Source organism: Cydia splendana, chromosome 2 (genome assembly GCF_910591565.1).
Source record: "Cydia splendana chromosome 2, ilCydSple1.2, whole genome shotgun sequence".
Lineage (NCBI taxonomy): Eukaryota > Metazoa > Arthropoda > Insecta > Lepidoptera > Tortricidae > Cydia > Cydia splendana.
The window spans coordinates 26,702,431-26,722,018 of NC_085961.1; the positions used below are offsets into that span (position 1 = coordinate 26,702,431).

The window sequence follows — 19,588 nt, forward strand, 5'->3', positions numbered from 1 at the left end:
CCATTTAAACATTAAAAATTAAACACTGTATTTAATGCGATTTGTAACTGGAGGTCGGTTCTAATTTACCAAATTGCAGCGTGAGCGATATTCAAGGACGTATCAAAATAATATCAAAACCGTACCAAGTTCTTATACTTGAACCGGGCCGTACCGCACACCTGTCATTACATTTTATAGGCGGTTAAGAGGAAAGGGGACGGCCGCTTCTCCATACAAACGTAGTCCTCATTTTCCTCTCTGGATATTGACGTACCTAACGGAAAATATTTTTGCCTAACTTGATGTATATTATGCTATGCCCCTACGTTTGACTTTTTTTGATGTTTTGATTACGAATAATGTAAAAATTAGGAGCGAAAAACAGATTTCATACTAAATTTTAAAACTCTTATAATAATCAAAAATTCGAAAAAATCAAACGTAGGGGCATAGCTGTGGTTGGTATACAACCAATTGTGTCAAAATATTTTCAAAAATGTTAATATCCAGACCGGAGAATGAGGACTCCGTATGTATGAAAAGGCGATTTCGCGCGGGTCCCCCACTTTCGTCTTAAGCATAAATACAGCTAGACTAGATTTTATTTCTTCGGTTCTTTTTCTCTGTGATTTGGTTCGGACATTGTGCGTAAAATCTTTCTAAAATTGAATAACCCCCTTAAGGTTAGGCCTTTTATTTTGAAGTTTACGATTTACATTTCATGATTCGGTTACCTATATTTATATATTACGATTAATTAATAAGATATTTGTTTTGTGCTTTATTTCGTTGCTAGACATTTTTTTTATCTAAATATAGATTTTAGAAGCGAAGCATCACTGACATCCGGTTAAATACAACTGCGAGATGAAAAGTTATAGGTATACATAACGACTACATCATTGAATAGTTTATTTGTATTACTCTACAAGTTACCAATTCGAACTGAGTGCAAAGTTTTCGTAAGATTTTTTTCTCATTATATTGTTAGTAAGTAATTAATAAATAAATATTAATTTCAAAATCAATTATTAACCCTCAGAGAGCACATAATTTCAAATTGGTTACGTGTATTTTTTTATATATTTTAATTTAAGCCAAGAATTAATCTTGAGGTTAGCTGGGACGAGGATCAAATGCACCATTTTTGATTCGATTTTTTATTCAGCTTCATTTAACATTAATTTAGGTTTTAACGATATAGCAAATGTCACTAGTTTAAGTTCTGTACATATTTGTTTTGACGCAAAAATGTGACTCATCGTCTGCCTACCTACACCTTCTATGCATTTTAGAATTTCTTAAATCCTGACCTAGCATAATACTAAGTGAGATTTGTTTTTGCAAGTTCCTTTTTTTTTGCGTTATTTTAATAACGTTAGTTGAATGTTACACTTGCTTGTGTTTAGTTTGAATTTAGTATTAATTTGACATGTGACATGAAATAAAAATGTTCATTAATGATATGAGAGTAGTTTTTGATAACTTATCCCGTTTCATTGAAAATTCAAGTTTATTAAAAATATTCTAATAAACAGGACAGGCAAACTATGCCGTCTTTGTTGTCAAACTGAAAATCTTCATAATTTAGCAACTCGTACTGCAACACGACGATAACTGTATAGATTCAAATCTTAGCTGCATGTTGGCCACCGTAATATCCTAATGCAGTGGTCGATAAACTTTTAAGAAGAAGAGCCAACCGCAGTAGAAATCATCGATTTTAAGAAGCTCAAGGAGCCGCAAATGTTGTTATCAGTGGTCTAGGAATGATTAAAGCCGCGGTTTGAGGACCCCTCTCTTAATCCAAATGCCGTCACTGATATTCTTAGGTTATATACATATATGTACATATTTACGAGTAAGTCGAAGCTTGGAAGTTAATATTGACAGGGGTATGAATGCACCTTGACTGTTGTAGAGGTGGTGTCATGGCGCGCTTGCTGGCTGGTCGCGCGCTGCCGCAGCACGGCGCTCAAGCACGCTCCGGCTTGCCGGCTCTCCGTGCGCTCCCGCCGCTGTGACTGCCAGCTCAGCAAACTTGCCAACGGTTTGGGCAAAGATATGTTCGAGAACAAGTAAGCCCTAAATGTGATTAAGGGTGACGGTGGTGTTTTGTAGCGAAGGTGAAGGTTGATTGCTATCATTATTGCGATCATGGAGATTTGTGTTGTTATCGACATCATTTACGTAAACTTACTGGAGAGATGGGCCTAGCCTAGATGACAATCGTACTTCGAAAGAACAAAAAAGCATGATGGTTATCAGGATTGGAATGATGCTACGAAAATTCACCTGACCATTTCTATACATTAGTTAAGTTTCGGCTGGCGTTTTCTATCAACGATTGTTATCTTGGCTAGGCCCCAGTACTCATGCTCGCAGGTTTACATCTACTAGTATACCAGTACAGGCCTGGTCCTGTTTTTTTTATTACATACCGTGGTCGAACTTGTACTATTTGTCTGAAAGTAAAGAGCTCAAGAGCGATGCCAATAGCAACTAACTGAGTCACAGCACTGATTGTTAGGCTTTAAAAAGTACAGTTGGTATTTAGAAGCCAAACAGGTAGTGAGCATATTATGCAAGTTAAAAATACATTCCATGATAACTCAACCGTCCTATTCTATGTTTAGGTTGCGAGTGCTTAGCACCCGATAATGATTTTATAAACTGTTAGTGTTAGCGAACTGTTTACTGAATTACTGCTATTCCGATCCATAACAATGTGATAAATAGGTATAAAATAAAGTAATAAATATCAAGTTTTCTGCTTATCTTCACGTCGAAAGCTAGGCTATTGGAATAATTCCAACGGTTTGACCGGATTACTCGATGAAGTTTTAAATTACGTAACTCGAATCTGGTTTAAAGCCTGAACTCATTCCACTGTTTATATCAAACCGAGTACTTTCACGTTATTTCTGGTAGATATCACTTAGTTAGATTGAGATTGGAGTAATTCTATATTTGTTATAAACGATAAAGTTATAGACATCTTCACAGGCAGTCATTAGACATAATTGGCACAGCCACATATATAGATGCACTGTCAATCGATAGTGAGCGTTCAAGTAAGTAAACATAGTGGAAACTCATCTGTACTGCCTTTTATTTGTTCCTTAATCCGTGTCATTAAAATTAGTCGACGGTGAGTTTTTTTTTGTTATAAGTCGGAAGTCGAATGCCTACGTATGAGAACGATATTACAGTATTTGTGCATTGGTTGTGTATAGGACGGGCCCGCTACCTGACCACGGCGCGCGGCGGGCGGCTGCTGTTCTACGAGGGCAACACCTACTTCATCAACTGCAGCCGGCGGCGCAGCAGCACGCGCCAGCTGTGGTACTGCTCCTCTCGCAAGTCCCGCAACTGCCCCGCCTCCGTGCTCATCATGAACAACACCGTGCTCGGCCAGGCGCCCATACACACACACCCTCCCAAAATATCCAGCACATACTTCGGCGCCAAAGAATACTGCTGAGCTGCTAATTTGTTTATTGCGCGTTAAACGCAAATGAAATTGAGCGGGGACCCCCAATGTGTTTCTGTCTGAACGACTCTATGCGAGGAGTCTCTGGAGAATTACAATCCTTTATTTACACGTTACGTATTTCCATGTGTCGGAGTTTATGTTGTTGAAGCTAAAGGTTTAAAACTAGTGAAACTTATGTGCCAAATTTAGTTGTGAATTTTAAATGCAATATAGTAGGAAATGTGGGTAATTAAAAATCTGCCAAACGCCTGGGTTAGTCTAGCTGTTTGTAGTGTTTATGAATAAAAACTTTCAATATTACCGCCTCAAGCATGACATGTTTATGCCATAAATTATTAAACAGCTAGACATTGAATATGTAAGATCAATAAAAACATTGTATTGAGATGCGCTGAAATAACGTTATCATTCGCGAGGGGAGAGATTGGGGGCGTGGCCGCGATGTTCTACTCTTAGTCGTAAAATTAGGAAAGTACAAAATTTATATTAGCCTATCTATCTCAATTCTCAATATCTTGATAAATATTTTATTGACAGAGCTTAGTAGGAATTAGTTAATGTGTCGATGTTACAGTAAGTGCCAAACTGTTGCCAATATGTGTATTGTTGTAAGTGATCTTAATGTAAGATAGTATTAACCTTAAAGTCCTTAGGGGTAAGGTAAAGCGCATGTTTTTATGTGAGGCAGATGCCTACCTGCGGGTTCTGGGAACTAACAAAAAAGAACGTCTAGACGTCCTGTCTTTGGGCGCTTTTTCTATTTAAAAGCTTTTTGTGAAAGACTTCGATCGCATACAATGTTCTAGGCCCAGCCCAGGGCAGGTAGTCGAATCGTCATTGGGCATTAAATACTACTTTATTCAGTAGATGTAAAGCTTTCTTTTCGTATAATGACGATCTCAGACGCTTAGCAGGCTGGAAGTAGTCACGTTTTTTGTTATCCCAGCCCTTATTTTTGTTTCCATTTCGTGAATGTAAAAAAATCGATACACCTGCCGTACTTCAAAAGTACTTATAGGTAGGTATTGTTAAGTAACTTTTAGGGCTTTGTTGTTTTTTTTTGTATAGGTACAGTTTTAAATTATGTTTTTATATTGAGCATTCCGTTAGGGCTTTTACGTTCTAGTCATTATGAGAATGGAAGTAATTTAAGGCATTTAAATATAACTTATTTAAGACAAGCATGTTGTGTTACTTACAACATGAACATATATAAAAAAAGATCTCTACTGCATTTATAGTTAAGCTGTGAAAGTTGTGGTATAGTCAGTGTGTATACCCGTCCGCATTTGCCCACCGATTTTGTGTTAAAAATAAGTTAATTTGCCGCGGCGGACTTTAACCTAGGCCCGGCCGTGACACAGCGCTGGGTTTCGTTGGGAACCGTAATTACTACCAAGTACAAGATCTACTCGACGTACTCTACTGATATGTATACTCATGATAAATCTTACGCTTCGTTAACGCTCCCTTGTTCTGAATGGTTTGTAGCAATTTGGTATGGTGTATCGTGAGTATGATTTTTATTTTCTAAACGAATTTATGTGAACCATGTGATGAAATTAGAGATCACAGACTTCTTTCTCTCTAATCTAAATGTAATTTATTAATACACTCGTACACCGGTTGGTCCATACACCTACTTTAAGTTTTAAACGGAAAATTCCATATTAAACTTGAAATATTGTTATCAAAATGATATCTTAATAATGTCACAATGTAAGTGTGAATTGGCCTCGAAGGCAAAAAAAAATGGCGTGTACCTACAGCCTACAACTGTACATGTGGCTAAATAGAATACAACAAATAGTATTTTACGACCCCGGCTAACTATGTACATGTTTTGGTCATATTTAAATTAGTAATTGAAAATCAGTGGATTAAGTAAACGTAACTAGGTAGTTGAGTTTTAAATAACCTTTGCTAGTCACTGTTCACCTTGTGTTTGTTACTAATTACAATAGTCATTGTAGAACTTAAGTTTTCTTAGTATTAAGTAAAACCGGGGTTTAATTGTAGTCCTTTTTAGATTTTTTTGAGATAAATAAAATAAAAGAGGTTCTCCGAGGTTCACGACGCAGCAGAAAATATAAAAAAAACAACTTTAAAATAATAACAATACGAAAGTTTTACATTATCGGTACATATTTTGGATAAGTTAAAAGAGAATTATAATTTCAATACGATTACGTGTTACGTTCCAAGTAAGTACATACTTTAAATAAAGCAGTCAACAGCTGTATCGAAAGCAAGGGCCGAGAACTGGTAAACATCTGGTAGATAGTACTCAGGCATTCTGTACCGTTACGGTGAATAAACTATAATTAGTGCGTGCCACCCGTCATATTTAAATGTTCGTTACGCTTTTTATGTTAGAATATCTATATTATACCCGATTTACTACTTAATAGTACGATTACATGGAATGTAATTTAAACACAGATACATATGTTAAATATTTGTGACACATAAGGAATACAATATGGGATCGGTTAAAGTCGCAAACCTCATATCTCCTCCAAAGGATATATTATAAGAGGTTTGCAATTTTAGGTACGAGTATTGTTGGAGGGATAACTCTGCATGACAAAGTGTCGAAATGTCATAATTATAATTAATGTCAAATTTCAATGACAATATGGCGTTATAGAATGATACTCCCTCACTTTGTTCTAGTCAAATCCGTGCAAAGTTAGCTTAGCCCGGACTCTACGAGGTTTGCGACTTAAGCCGACGATAGATGTGTATGACACGCGACGAACGAATTGAACGTGAATTGGAACGTATTCTTGTAAGAGTACAGTCAGTTTGCAAAGTCGCTATTTGGGTTAAATGCAAAATTATTTTTACACGATTTTATTGTTAAGCTACTTGCGTTGCTGTTTGTACCATATACCCTATTATTAAGTAATGAAACAATACGAACAGAAGAGAAAATACAAAGGAGAAGTTATCCCATTGAGTCAAGCTTTCCAATCTTGTCGTAATTAAAATATTAAGTGTGTACGCAGTAATATGAATCTCAAACTTGTGAATCTTGTGATGTATAAAATCGTTATCGGATTATTAACTATTAATTAGTTTAATGAAGCAATAGTAGTGTAATACTACGAACACTTTGATAACTAGTTATTATAAACTATGATGTTTATTTCCTGTTGCCTAAATGACGGATAAACAGGGCTGCCAGTAGGTACATAAATCTCGATTATACGATCCAGTGCCCGCAATTATACGAAATTCGATTGCATTATACGAGTGCAAAATTAAAAACAAATCGATTAAATTTAAATCGACTTTTTAAAAACTGGCGAATTTCGCTTTTCGCGGTAAGCCCCAAATTGCGGGGATACCCCACGTTGACGTGTATTTAAGTAGGTAGTTGCCGTTCCATTAAATCGTATAAACAGTATTAGCACACTATTTTTTAAAGCATGTCAGTAGTTTGACATCGGTGTTTTTTTTCGTATCCAATTATACCGATTGACCATACGTAATTATTAATGGATACGAAAAAAAATCGATTATACGAATTTCGTATCCAATTCTACGATCTGGCGGCCCTGCGAATAAATGCTATTTGTTGTACAATACGTACCCTGCCTAAAGTTTTTTCTGCATTACTTAGTAGCGTAATGATTTAAATATATGTATATAATAGTTGTAGTTACCATGTCAATATTTTCAATTGAATTTTGATCTCATTATAGTGTTTTAATTTTCCGTTTTGAATGTTGTTTTATTTCACCCTGACCCATGTCTATGATGAGATGAGATATAAAATATAATTAACCAAAATATCTATGAAATTAAAAGTTTCTCATTGATTAATAAATGAGTGAAATCGATGGGCGTTAATATTTTTGTCGTATAGATTTTGTCGTTTTAATCACTTTCTAAGTCTAGGTGTTTAAACAGTATATACATACGTTATGTACTGAGTATCTAATTATTCAGCCTCTCATTGTCCTCTCTATGAGTCGACTGGCAAGGTTCTCATGTATGTATAAAAGGGGCCCAATATGTTACAAATAGGTACTGCATTTTTACATGGATGTAATTATCAGCTTTTTAACTGAGGGCTCCCCTAGCTAGGTAATGTAGTGATGTGGTGTGCTAAATACCTTGTAATTTAGTACCAACCCTTTCAAAAACAATGAAACAACTGTTGTGATGAACTGAAGCGTGAAAAGTGTTTGTGTAAAACTATATTTGAGTGCTACTGTCATCTTACGTGCTTATTTTGAGCAAATCTTTTCCAACATAGGTAGGTCGTGTCTTACCTTTAAAGCATTTCAACGGGACACAAATCTACAATACTTATGAAGTTGTGAACAATAAATTCATAACATAGACCGCATAGTATTGTCAGCGTTTTATTCCGATCTAGCTATTATAGAGAAATCAATATAATCAGTTCAGATGAAAAGTAGAAAAAGTATGAGTAGGCATGTTAATTGAGAGCACATGCGTGAGAAAGCGGTATTATCAATATGTAGACTATTCTAGCTCACATGGCTTGCACAGTTACACAGCGGGGCTGTGTTCTTATTAAATGGCGAGGCGATTACTGAAGGAAACCAGTGTAACTGCGACTTTGAGATTCAACATTAACTAGCTATCTCTCGCGTCAAAAGATGGTCCCCATGACAGTTCATTTTATATGGAATAGCTGTCACGTAAAATGTTTTAAGACATTTTTTGGAACCTATAGCATAGTAATCTATTTAGAAATTGAACATTTTAGTAATAAAAATATGGTAAACACATATTTGCCGCGTATTTTTAAAGTTCTTAGTGGCTAGGGACTAGTATTCATTATAAATGACAATATTAGGGTACAAACATTGTTATGATAATTTAAAGCGCTATGAATTTTGCGTTATGTAATGTAAAGTGATGTTAACAGAAATAAACAGTTATCAGGATCATCATTGGACGCGCAAGGTACGAGTATAGTGCGGTTGGCGCCTTAGGAGCTTAAACACGTGCTCTGCCGGCGCTTTTTCAGTCGCTAGGTAAGTTATTAACTCATACTAATAGTAGATTGTACAACAAGGGCATAAAGTGACTCATTTTTACCCGAGGCAATTTTTTGGTCTGAGCGAAGCGAAGACCAAAATAGTAGACGAGGGTAAAAATGGACATTTATGCCCTTGTTGTACACTCTGCTTTTCACTTCGATTGCGAGGAAAATAATTATATTTTTCACGGCAATTTACACCACGAAATTATCGTAAAGCGAAAGAACATAATACATAACCAATTCCCGCCAACTAACTTTTTAAATTTTTTTTTAATTTTCAACATGTGATCAGAGTTTCAGACGCTTGGTTTTCTGCCAAGTCAAACATTTCGGAGCATTTTTGAACGATAATCGACTCCTATTTTATGTGATTTACTAAATTTAATGACAGAAAAAACGGATTTCTATTAAATTGTAGCAAAAATAAAATTATATAACAAGTTTTGTCATGTACACAATTTTATTGCTCAGTAAAATTGTGCAATATGTTTTAACTGTTTGGCTGTTGGGACCGATTACCTTAGTCTTAGAAGAAAATTTTACTTTTATGCTCTAGAGCATAAAATGCGATTTTATGTCGTCTACGCACGACATAAAGGTGCACTTTTTGAGCATGAGAAGTGAAAAAGTATTTTTATGACCTAAGTATTTTGGCATCTTACCAAAGCTTTACTACTACAGGCAGTAGAGCTTAAAGTTACATTTATAGAGTCTCGATTATGAATGTACCATGTACCATTCCACATGCGACTGTACCATGCTTAAGAATTATTTCTGGAAAAAAACTATCAATATTCCCGCATCTATTTAAATAAATCATATTTATGAAATTGAAGTACCTATCAATAATTTTGAGGTTGTCCAATCATGGTTCTAATCATCATTGGTTTGTTTTTAAAATTGCAGGCAGGAATGAAATGATTTTTTATATAGCTGGAACTCCTGTAGATGGTTTAGTCCCACTGAAGCTCAAAATAATCGACAAATTTTAGAAGTGTAAGTGTAACTACAATATTTTCCAGTATACCTACAATAAACTCCTTGCATATGATGCCGAAAGCTTTACGAAATTCTGAGGCTTTTTTTGCAAGAATATTCACAATATATTTATCTTATTTTATTTATCAATAAAATATATATATATATATGATATGAATTTTCGATTTATCGCATTGGCTGTGGCTGTGGACCACATACAAATTTTGTTTTTAAATATCGGCTTAATTCGATTGCAAATAAACTAGGTATTTAAGTAGGCAAGGGCACCGAGGTGCTGCCCTATCACCCCTAGGTACATATATTATCATTAGTTAATTTTTGAAATTGCAGGCATGCTGGAGCAAAAAACATTACAAGAAGTAGGAGCATCGACTTATAGTTTAGCCGGGCACACGCCCCAAAGGATCGACAAGTATCAAAGATGCAAGCATTGCGCGATTAACAGAGAGCGCAAGATGACAAGATTTGCGTGCCTACATTGTGAGGTCTATCTGTGCCTTGGGTGCTTTGAGGAATTCCATATTGGATTTTCCAGTGTTTATTATAATCCATAATACGATCAAATAATAAATTATTACAAACACAAATCTAATTAAATTTAATTTACATAAAATAATTAAATTTAATAACATTCAAATTAGACACTAACACTTGTGTTCTGAGTTGTGAGACCCATAATGAAGAAAATACGCTTGTAATGGCAGAAAGGAGAACTCGGAAAGATCCTGGGTTCTGTGAGAAGAGCAGTTTCAGAGACCGCCAAAACGCCCTGGAAATAGAATTTTGAAAATTTACTGTCTATATTCTCGTAGGACCGTATCTCTAATTGAGATACCTGTTCCTAAATAATAATAAAATAAAGGGACATTTTCCCGCCCTCACCCTCGTGCGTAACGATGGCAACTAGTCTATCATGGTGGGCTTGATACCAACCAGCAGCAAAAGCTAATTAGAGAGCAATCTGACTCACGAAGAAGGAAGGTAATGTTTTCAGTGTATATATGTAAATTTCTTTGGTATAGCCATACTCAAATGTGCTGTAGCTGAGAAGAATTTTAGTACGTGATGTGTCGTTTATATGCATTATGTTTCTAATCAGTTGGATATGATGTAGTTGTAGGTACGTCATTTTCAGACGCGTGGAGCAATAAGCTTCCTAAGAAATTTACTGTATACAATTCAGTAACACTTTTACAAACACAGTATACATAGTCCTTACATTGACTAAGGAGATATATGTATTTCAAAACAAATGAAAAAAATTACGCCCTTATTATGCCTTATTTACTTAATATTAATTATTAGAGGTTAAGTTTGGGGTTTATCAGTCAACAGTCATATCGGCAAGTTTCTCGCTTATTTTACATCATACGAATGATATTATAAGTAGGCATTTAATTTTATTGCTAAAATATAGATAAGTACTAAAGTAAAAACGTGGTTTAAAACATGCTCTACGTACCAGCTGGCAAACTGTATTGCGCTTAAGGCTTATCATCCTAAGCATTCATCTCTTTCTAAAATCATGCATCTGAAATACAGGCCACTGGTACACCTGCATTCCCGTGGTCACCAAAATCTTGCAACAGGTGCTATTTCTACATATAGTAACAGCACCAGTCATGGGACATTTAAGAGGAAATTTGGAGTATTTATGATATTTCCCTTGTACATGTAAATGGTCTTCCGCTTAGCGTGTTAAAAGATGAAAGTCCTATCCGCCTTTCATGTTTTAGGCGTGTTGTATCAAAGATACTGCAATGAGTTTCCACATAATTAACAAATTAAAACAATGCTTTTTTTCTCCAGTCATGGACACCAAAGCTCCAGTAATGGGCCCCCGGTAATGGACGTGGATCCAGTAATGGGCCCCCTATAATGGACATTGCTCTATCAGTATAAAATTTTGAAACGGGGAATAAGTTATGGCAAAAAAATAAATTTTTGGTATAAGCTTTTATCGCTGAATGTATTTTTCTTTCCACAGCCAATTATTATTGTATTAGATTCATCGAAACAATTCTAATATACCCAAACACAATTAGTTAGGGTTTATTGCGATAAAGTTCCCATGGCCACCTCCTGTCTCCATCATCAGATCAAGTCCATGTTATCATAATATTGCATTATCATCCGATTTGCATACTTAATTACGTACTTACACAAAATTTCAACTGAATCGGAAATCGAAAAGTGGGTCAAATTCAGCTACCAAGATTTGACCCACACTAACTAACAAGGCAAGTTAAATAAAAGTTTACAAAAACGATATTAATTTATCCTAAGTCCGAGAATACCTCCTGGTTGACATATTTCGTAACTACATTTTACTTCTGTATTGTTTAAAACATGATATTATGGCATGGCAAGCATCATTATGTCAATTGTCCCATCATAGGAGGTATGCAGTTTTACAGCTCCTATAATGGGATTGGGCCAAATACCACTATTTTTTTACATCTGTGGAGTCACAACATAGTGTGTTGTATACCTTATCTCATGGTAAATGCAATTAACAAAACACATTCTAGTTTTCATCAAGTATTAATTAATTAAAATTTAATAAATTAACTCACCTCTCTTAGCGAAGTTGTTAAGAATTTTTAGTGATTTTTTTTTTCAGTGGCACGACAACTTTTGGGTTGACGCACATTTCTTAAAAAATAACCGAATTTAATAAAAATTCAAACATAATCAGCTCTAGGACTCTTATTTATGATAAAAATATATCCAGTGTTTATAAACTACTTTTATATACTTATTTTAGAGGAATTGTGTTTTTTTGTCCCATTACTGGTTCCGTGTCCATTTTATTTGCAGGCGACACAGCAACCTTTGATTCACATACAAGTAAATCAGTAAATCAACGTGTAAGCACAAATAAGGAGAAGAAGGTAGAGGCAGGAAGGGAAGTAAGAATAACTATACTTGGGCGGGAATTGGCAAAGCACATGCCAGTACTACTCACCAAGTTCCAAAGGTGCCGACACTGTTCGACCCAAAAAAAACGCAAACATACCCGATTTACGTGTGTCACCTGTAGAATTCACTTATGTGTTGAATGCTTCAAGACGTACCATGAAATGATGCCACTCATGATTGCTACATAGTACACACTGCCCAGTGGAGAAGAAGAGAGGCCTCAGCCCAGTAGTGTAACTCACATTTATAGACGGGTCTATCGCGAATTTATTTTATTACCTTTATTTACCGACGTTTCGACACAGCTGTCACTGGTCGTGGTCGCGTTCACGCCGGTAAATAAAGGTAATAAAATAAATTCGCGATAGACCCGTCTATAAATGTGAGTTAATACATCAAATAAACTAATAATGAAATGTGTATATAAACAATCCATGGAGCGTACTGAAAAGTTTTATGGGTACGTAAGCACTACAGAATTTATCAAACGGGCGGGGCGGTATAAAACGTCAGATAGGTAATGCATTGACAAGTAAACACAATTATACCTATTCTGTCGCCTTATTAATGTATCCTCGTCATCATTAAGTTTAACACTATATACAGTTTCTACTGTTTAAGAAAGCTTATCTACTTCCAGAAATGTTGGCATTATATGATTAAATAAATGTAGGTATATAAAACTAGTAATTATTATGATCATTGATTACATTCGGTAGCCAAAGATCTGTGTTTCAAGAAACGTTTAGATCTCGCGAACTCTGGGATCCAGAGAAAACCTTCAAGAGATAGACATAGAGTAAAGTAGGCTTTGAAGTTTTTATAAGTAGGTAGTAAGTCATTTCAAGAAAGTTACAATTTACAATTTATATTTTTATGTCACATTTAGACATGTTCTACAGTGCGAATTGGTTAATTTTCTTCGATAAAAAATTATCTACTACAATAGTGTTAGTTATAGCTACTACGTTATTGAATGTACTTATAGGTAGGTATAGTTAAAATACCTAGTGGACCGTTTTAGCATGACAGGGTCGGTTGCACTAAATCGTCTGTCACCGTTAAAGCTCCGCTTCGCTAAGTCTTTTTGTATGGGAAATTTCATACTTCACTGCTGTTTGACTTTAATCAGTCTGTTAAATGTGGTTGGTGCAACTAGGCCTTAATGTTTTATACCTATTTATGTTTGCATCATTTATTCCTCATTTTTTCCTACACTAGTATATTACTTATTATTTAATTTTGTTGTACTTTTTTGCCTGTTTGTTTTTTTATGTTACTCCATTTATTTGTTCAAAATATACACAGCACACAGCACTATAGTTTAATTTATAAATCAGTTTTAATTTCCTTAACTTTTTCGTTAATAAAACGGGTGTTAAAGGTAAACTGTTTATGGGCAGTACTAAATTGCAATATTTTCGGATTAGGAAGGTTTCGGCGCCCTGGCATTTATTAACATAGTTACCTATCAGAAAACTTACATGGTTAAAACAAATCATGGTAATTACTCGTAACTATCACATTTCAAAGATGCAGATTAAGTGTTGTGTTCCTGCTGCCGGTGAGTGAGGTTGCCAGAGCTCACCGAGGGTGCGGAGTGTAAGGGTCGGCAACGCGCATAGTTAGTAACACCTCTGGAGTTGCAGGCGTCCATAGGCTACGCAGACTGCTTACCATCAGGTGGGCCGTAAGCTTGTTTGCCACTGACGTAGTATAAAAAAATATCGTATAATATTAATAAGTATATCCTTCATTCCTTCCTGTCCACTTTGAGTCCCAGGTTTGGGCGACTAATGCCTCATTGTTAGTGTGCTGACAATGTAATAATGCAGGTATTTAAATCTTACATTATATTACAGATGTTTCAGTGTGGGAATCTACTGAAATTATTTCTCCACGAACATGAAAAAGAGGCCCATTTTCACACGGGCTACGTCGAAAATCGAAATACTTAAAAGCGAAGCCAATACCTTTGCTCTCGCAATTGGTACAACATTAGTAAAATAACCCCAGGATAACACGTGGGGGATTATGTTTAAGTATGTTAGATGTTGTTTTATGACGTAATACTTTACTGCAAATGTATTAGGCGTGATGGTGTCTTTTTAGGTGCAGGTTGGCGTTGGCAGTATAAAGATGATGATAATGATAAGTAAGTAATAATACATAAATTTATATCTGTGGCTCTGAAAAGGGGTCCAACTATCGCACAGCTCAGATGAAAAAGGTAACTGTCATATAAGTCTAATAATATATTAAACTTAAACCTTTTTTCACCAGAGCTGCGCGAGTTGTAGTACCTTTTGCACTATAGCCACAAATATATGAGCAATATCACAATAAAAAATAAGTAAACTAGAAAATATGTAGGTACGCAAATCAAGTTGGTACAGCCAATAAAATTATTATCGTAAAGAACCTTTTCCTGGCAATGATAAATAGTTCTGCGCAAGTCTAGAGTTCTAATTCGAACTGTCTGATAAAGTAGGCATAAGTGGCCTCCATAGAACCGTCATCAATTCAAAAAAAAGAAAAAATTGATAGTGAAAATTAGTGAGGCTTCGCCTTTTACAAAGAATTAATGACATAAATGGTTATCATATTTCATCTGATATTAAACTAACGACGTACAATTACAATACCCACCCACTTGCAAAAAATTACGTCACATACTATATATAATTTGTGACAGTTTTCTGAAAATAATGACAAGCAATGATTCGGACCCTTGCATGAATTATAAAATACACCAAAAGTGCATAAATAACAAAAACGTCATTAGTTTAAAATAAGTAGGTGTAGCTACCTACATAATTCATGCCTTGATATACATAGCAAGTATGATAACATAATCGAGCTGCTTTAATCAAATTAGCTAAGAGAATTTATGATCAATCATTCAAAATTTTAAAGTATCAGACACGAAGCGATATAAAACCGGTAGGGCTTAGCTAAAGGGCATACCTCGAAGCATCTGCCCAGTTCAAGGCAACGATGTAAAGATAACGACACAGGCGATACTAGCTCCATCTGGCTGCTGGCTAGTCATCTTAGTAGGTACGGCACATGTACGGCAATAGCATGGATGTCGGCTCCTTCCCACGCTAGTGACGTCTCGCGCGAGTTTCCCGATAGATGGCATTAATAGTCTCGAATATCATCCGAGTTAATGCATTCAAATGAGATAAATATAGTTGTAGAGTCTGTTCGGAAAAAGAAGAGTCGTGGAATGTATTGGGCCCCATACATTCCACGACTCTTCTCTTCCCGCACAGACTCTAGATGCTTTTATATTTATAGTCATTTGATTCAAAGGCATTATTTGTTTGTAGGGTTTTCATTATGATTTAAAAACTCGTATTGTTTAAAATTTTAGGTACTTATTTTATTTCATATCATATCGGGGCGTAATATAGGTAACCCGAATGCAAGCCGCTCAGCTTATTAAGGCTTAAAAGAAGCAAATGCGCAAAATGAAAAGGCTAGGTAGGTAGGTACATTCCAATAAATAAAATCATATTGTATACCTATGCTTTAGATTTTAGATTATTAGTTAGGTATCAAGCTTAGAAGGCAAGTTCTGGCAACCGATAGTGAAGCCAATTAATCTATGACATTCTTTTACAATTGAAAATGACCTGACATACTACTCCGAATTTAAAAAATGGCTGACTAGAAATGGCTGAATGACTCCCATTACTCGACTATTGTACAGTACAATTGACTTTTAGCTTTATGAAACTAGGTTTTTCAGGTAGTTTTTCTTTATCTACAGGATTATAGCTAGTAGGCATAGGACTTAGACGTAGATGTAGGTACCTATCTACTTTATAATGTCACGTTTTTATTTATTTCAACTTTATTGCAAAATTAAATAACAACAAATGGTGAGCTTAGCCTTGAAACCCTTAAGGCATTCTCTACCCGTCAACCATGGCGCAAAACAGCAATTGATTAAATTAAAACATAATGAGGTTTGAAAGTTGGTAACGCCCTCAATAAGCTGAAGTTTATTAATTTAAGATAAAGGAACACCGAGGTCTTCACTGCGAATTTCTTTAAATATGTACTTATAAGAAAATAGTGAGAGGTTTCTCACAATAACTTTATTCTCCTATATTAACTTCATTAATTCCAGATTTCCGTTTCGTGCTGTCGTGCCGAGGAAACCCCATGATCCGGATCGGCGGCAACAACTTCATCAAGGAGAAGTCCCGCGGGCCGCGCACGCGCTGGGTGTGCGGGCGCAAGCGGCGGCTGCAGTGCATCGCCAGCATCACCACCATCGAGGGGCGAGTTGTCAGGATGTACGGGTTCCATAATCATAGCTAACAAAGGGAGAATTCTGCATTAGGTACTTCATAAAGGGGATGCCAAGCATTGCCTGCATAAGTGCACATCGACAGCATGCAAGTTGAGCGGGTTACATATTTTACATAACCGCTCTTCATCGAAAAGAAGTCGAGCATCGTTTGTAATCTCCAGTAGCACCACCATCGAAGACAAACGTCTGTTACTCCTACAACTTGAGCGTAGGTAGACTGACTACAGCTAGGCGGACCAATAATTATACACAAGTAAACTCCGGTTACTTTGACCCAATGGAGGGTAACTTTGACCCACATGAAAATCTCGTTTAAAAGGGTCTAATAAAAAACGTCAAAGGTTAGCTAAAACCATCCTCGTGGCATATTTCCATAATTAAAGTGCAATAATATAATCTGGACCGAGTAAATCTCAATGGCCACAGTTACCCTCCAGGGCTAATGAACCCGACTTTACGGTACGTATTGTGGTATTGTAGCAAGTAAGTATGTGTCTGAAAACTGGCAGAAATGGCCGTTCGCTGACTCGACCGACAGAATCACCCGTACCGCAGCGATGAAAAGCGTAGACCTCATTCCTATACGTGTAGTGCCGATGCTGTTATGTTATATATAACGAATTCTATAAAAAGTCAGCAATGTTTTTAAGTTGTTATAGGAATTGTAGGTAGGATAGAGGAACCTTTTTAAACTGACATTGAACTATATATAATTTGTAGTAATAGTACTATCGCCAGATACGGCGCCACACCGTTTATTTGCTTACAGCTTAAGTGCTAATTCAATGATGACCTCATTTCTAATTCTTATAATATCAATATTCCGCTTGATAAAATGGATATAAATTGGTAAGTAAGGGGTCAAATGAAAAGTCGCCCGTAAAGCTTCGGCATAAGGACGATTTTTTGTCTTATCCCTTATGGAAATCCCTTTCAATCTTACTCCAACGAACCTTAGTATATTTTATGTTATTTACCTATTTTCTGCTCTCGTTATTCGGACACTATACATTTCCAATAGCCAGTATGTTATATAAGTCTGAAATTTAATCAGTCTATGGACTTTTGGCGAGCAGAAAAATAATGTGTGTATTAAAACTTTTTAATACGAGTAGTACTTAAGTCTGAACTATCGTCTGAAGACTGACAATGACATAGGTACGGGTCAATTCGAACAATGCTTATAAGATGTCACAACGATACGACACTGTCAAATCGGTTTCGTATTATCGCTGTAACATCGTAAAAGCGTTGTTCGAATTGGGCCGTTAAGTAAATGAAGGGCGCATTTCTTTCATTTTTGGTGCTTTCAATGCAGGTATTTTTTAAGAATTGTATGTACCTATAATATATAACTAAGTAATGTATGAATAGTAGGTAAAATATTAAATTTATATAGGCACAGGGGCAAAATGGATTTTGTGTGATAAAATAATGTTTGTTCCATAAACAACGTATCATTTAATGATATGCCTTTTCGATTTGTCAAACATATAAATGGTTAAGGGTCGGTAGATAACTTGTTAAAACTAGGGATTATTTACTGTAAACATTTACTATATATTTTATCATGTTTTTATAATACAGTGTTTATTTTTTTTACTTTTTTGTTTCATTATAGCTATACCGTTGTTAATATTGGTTTGTTTTCTAAATAAAGGTGGGTTTATCCTGACCGACTACTAAGTTAGAAATGATTATCCTTTTTCTACAATAAGTTTACTACTAATTTAAATTATCTGGCATTCACTATATTCTTATAAAGCTGTATGAGAGGACTATTTAATGTTAAGAAAATACTGGAACTTATAAAATTTGAATATAATAAATGTATTTTCTTTCTTTCTAATAAATTATACGACTTCCAGCAGAAGTGGGTTGTGTGTATGAGCGGCGCGGGCGCCTGTTCTCTTTTCACGACCTTGAGATCGTGCTGCACCAGTGCTCCAGTGATTAACCCCGAGGATTAATCTGAAGCATGAAGAACCTCTGGCTGTTGGAGCTGAAAGGTCCTTGATTAGCGATCACGTTCCGGAAAACGCAGGTCCCACAGGGTAGACACACTATCTGGTCAAGATCGTGGAACTGTTGGAGCATGCATTGAACGTGTTCCAGCGGATATGATGATGTTTGCCTTCATTGTTTACACCTGCGGCTAGGGTTACCAGACGTCAGGAATTTTGGCCGTTTGTCAGGAATGCGGCCGGAATAGGGGCTGTCCATAAATTACGTCATCGTGTTTTGACGATTTTTGATCCCCCCCCTCTAAAATCATCCAAAAATCATGCTTCAAATGACCCCGTTTCCTCCTACGTCATGCTACATCATCCGATGTCCAGACCGGGGGGACCCTAATTTGAAATGACGTAATTTATGAATAGCCCCATACGAAAATATCAGGAATTTTAGTGAATTAACAGACATTTTTATTACGTACCTAAAAAGGTACATTATTCAAATTTACTTACATAAATCCGAAACAAATCAAATTTAAATTCACCCGTCACCGATATGAGCGCCAGGAAAAAAAATCGCAAATGAGGAATTTTGTCAGGTAATTCCAAATTTTGATCTGGTAACCCTACCTGCCGCATCGACGCAAAAATCTATGTTTATGCTACAGAAATAGCAGACTGCTTGGATGATGATTTATTATGATTGACGGTTTCCTAACTAGTCTAGTCGGTAGTGCATTTATTTCTGAGTATATCACAAATATTTATGTTCCTGAGTTAAAGATGTTTCTATGTATTCAATATTTATATGGTTATAAACTTATAACTATATATTATAAATATAGGGTAGTTGACTGCTTAGTCAAATTAGTTTCTTTTTC

General features: G+C 35.8%; 2 protein-coding genes across 38 annotated transcripts in view; one reads left to right on the plus strand and one right to left on the minus strand.

Moving 5' to 3' along the window:
* The window catches only part of LOC134806074 (AN1-type zinc finger protein 6), a 254,528-nt gene that overhangs the window by 193,008 nt on the left and 41,932 nt on the right, over nt 1–19,588 (minus strand). The gene's annotated exons all lie outside the window — the stretch shown is intronic.
* Nucleotides 1–19,588, plus strand: part of LOC134806060 (protein tramtrack, beta isoform) — a 552,198-nt gene that overhangs the window by 54,445 nt on the left and 478,165 nt on the right. The window contains exons 5-6 of one of the 37 annotated variants that reach the window (XM_063779278.1): nt 1,904–2,060; nt 3,219–3,489. The exons of 35 other annotated variants lie outside the window; for them this stretch is intronic. In XM_063779278.1, the coding sequence (XP_063635348.1) occupies nt 1,904–2,060; nt 3,219–3,474 (413 nt within the window). In that variant the 3' untranslated portion in view covers nt 3,475–3,489. Of the gene's footprint in view, nt 1–1,903; nt 2,061–3,218; nt 3,490–19,588 lie in introns of those variants that run through there. One more of the 37 variants, XM_063779317.1, reaches the window with a different exon arrangement.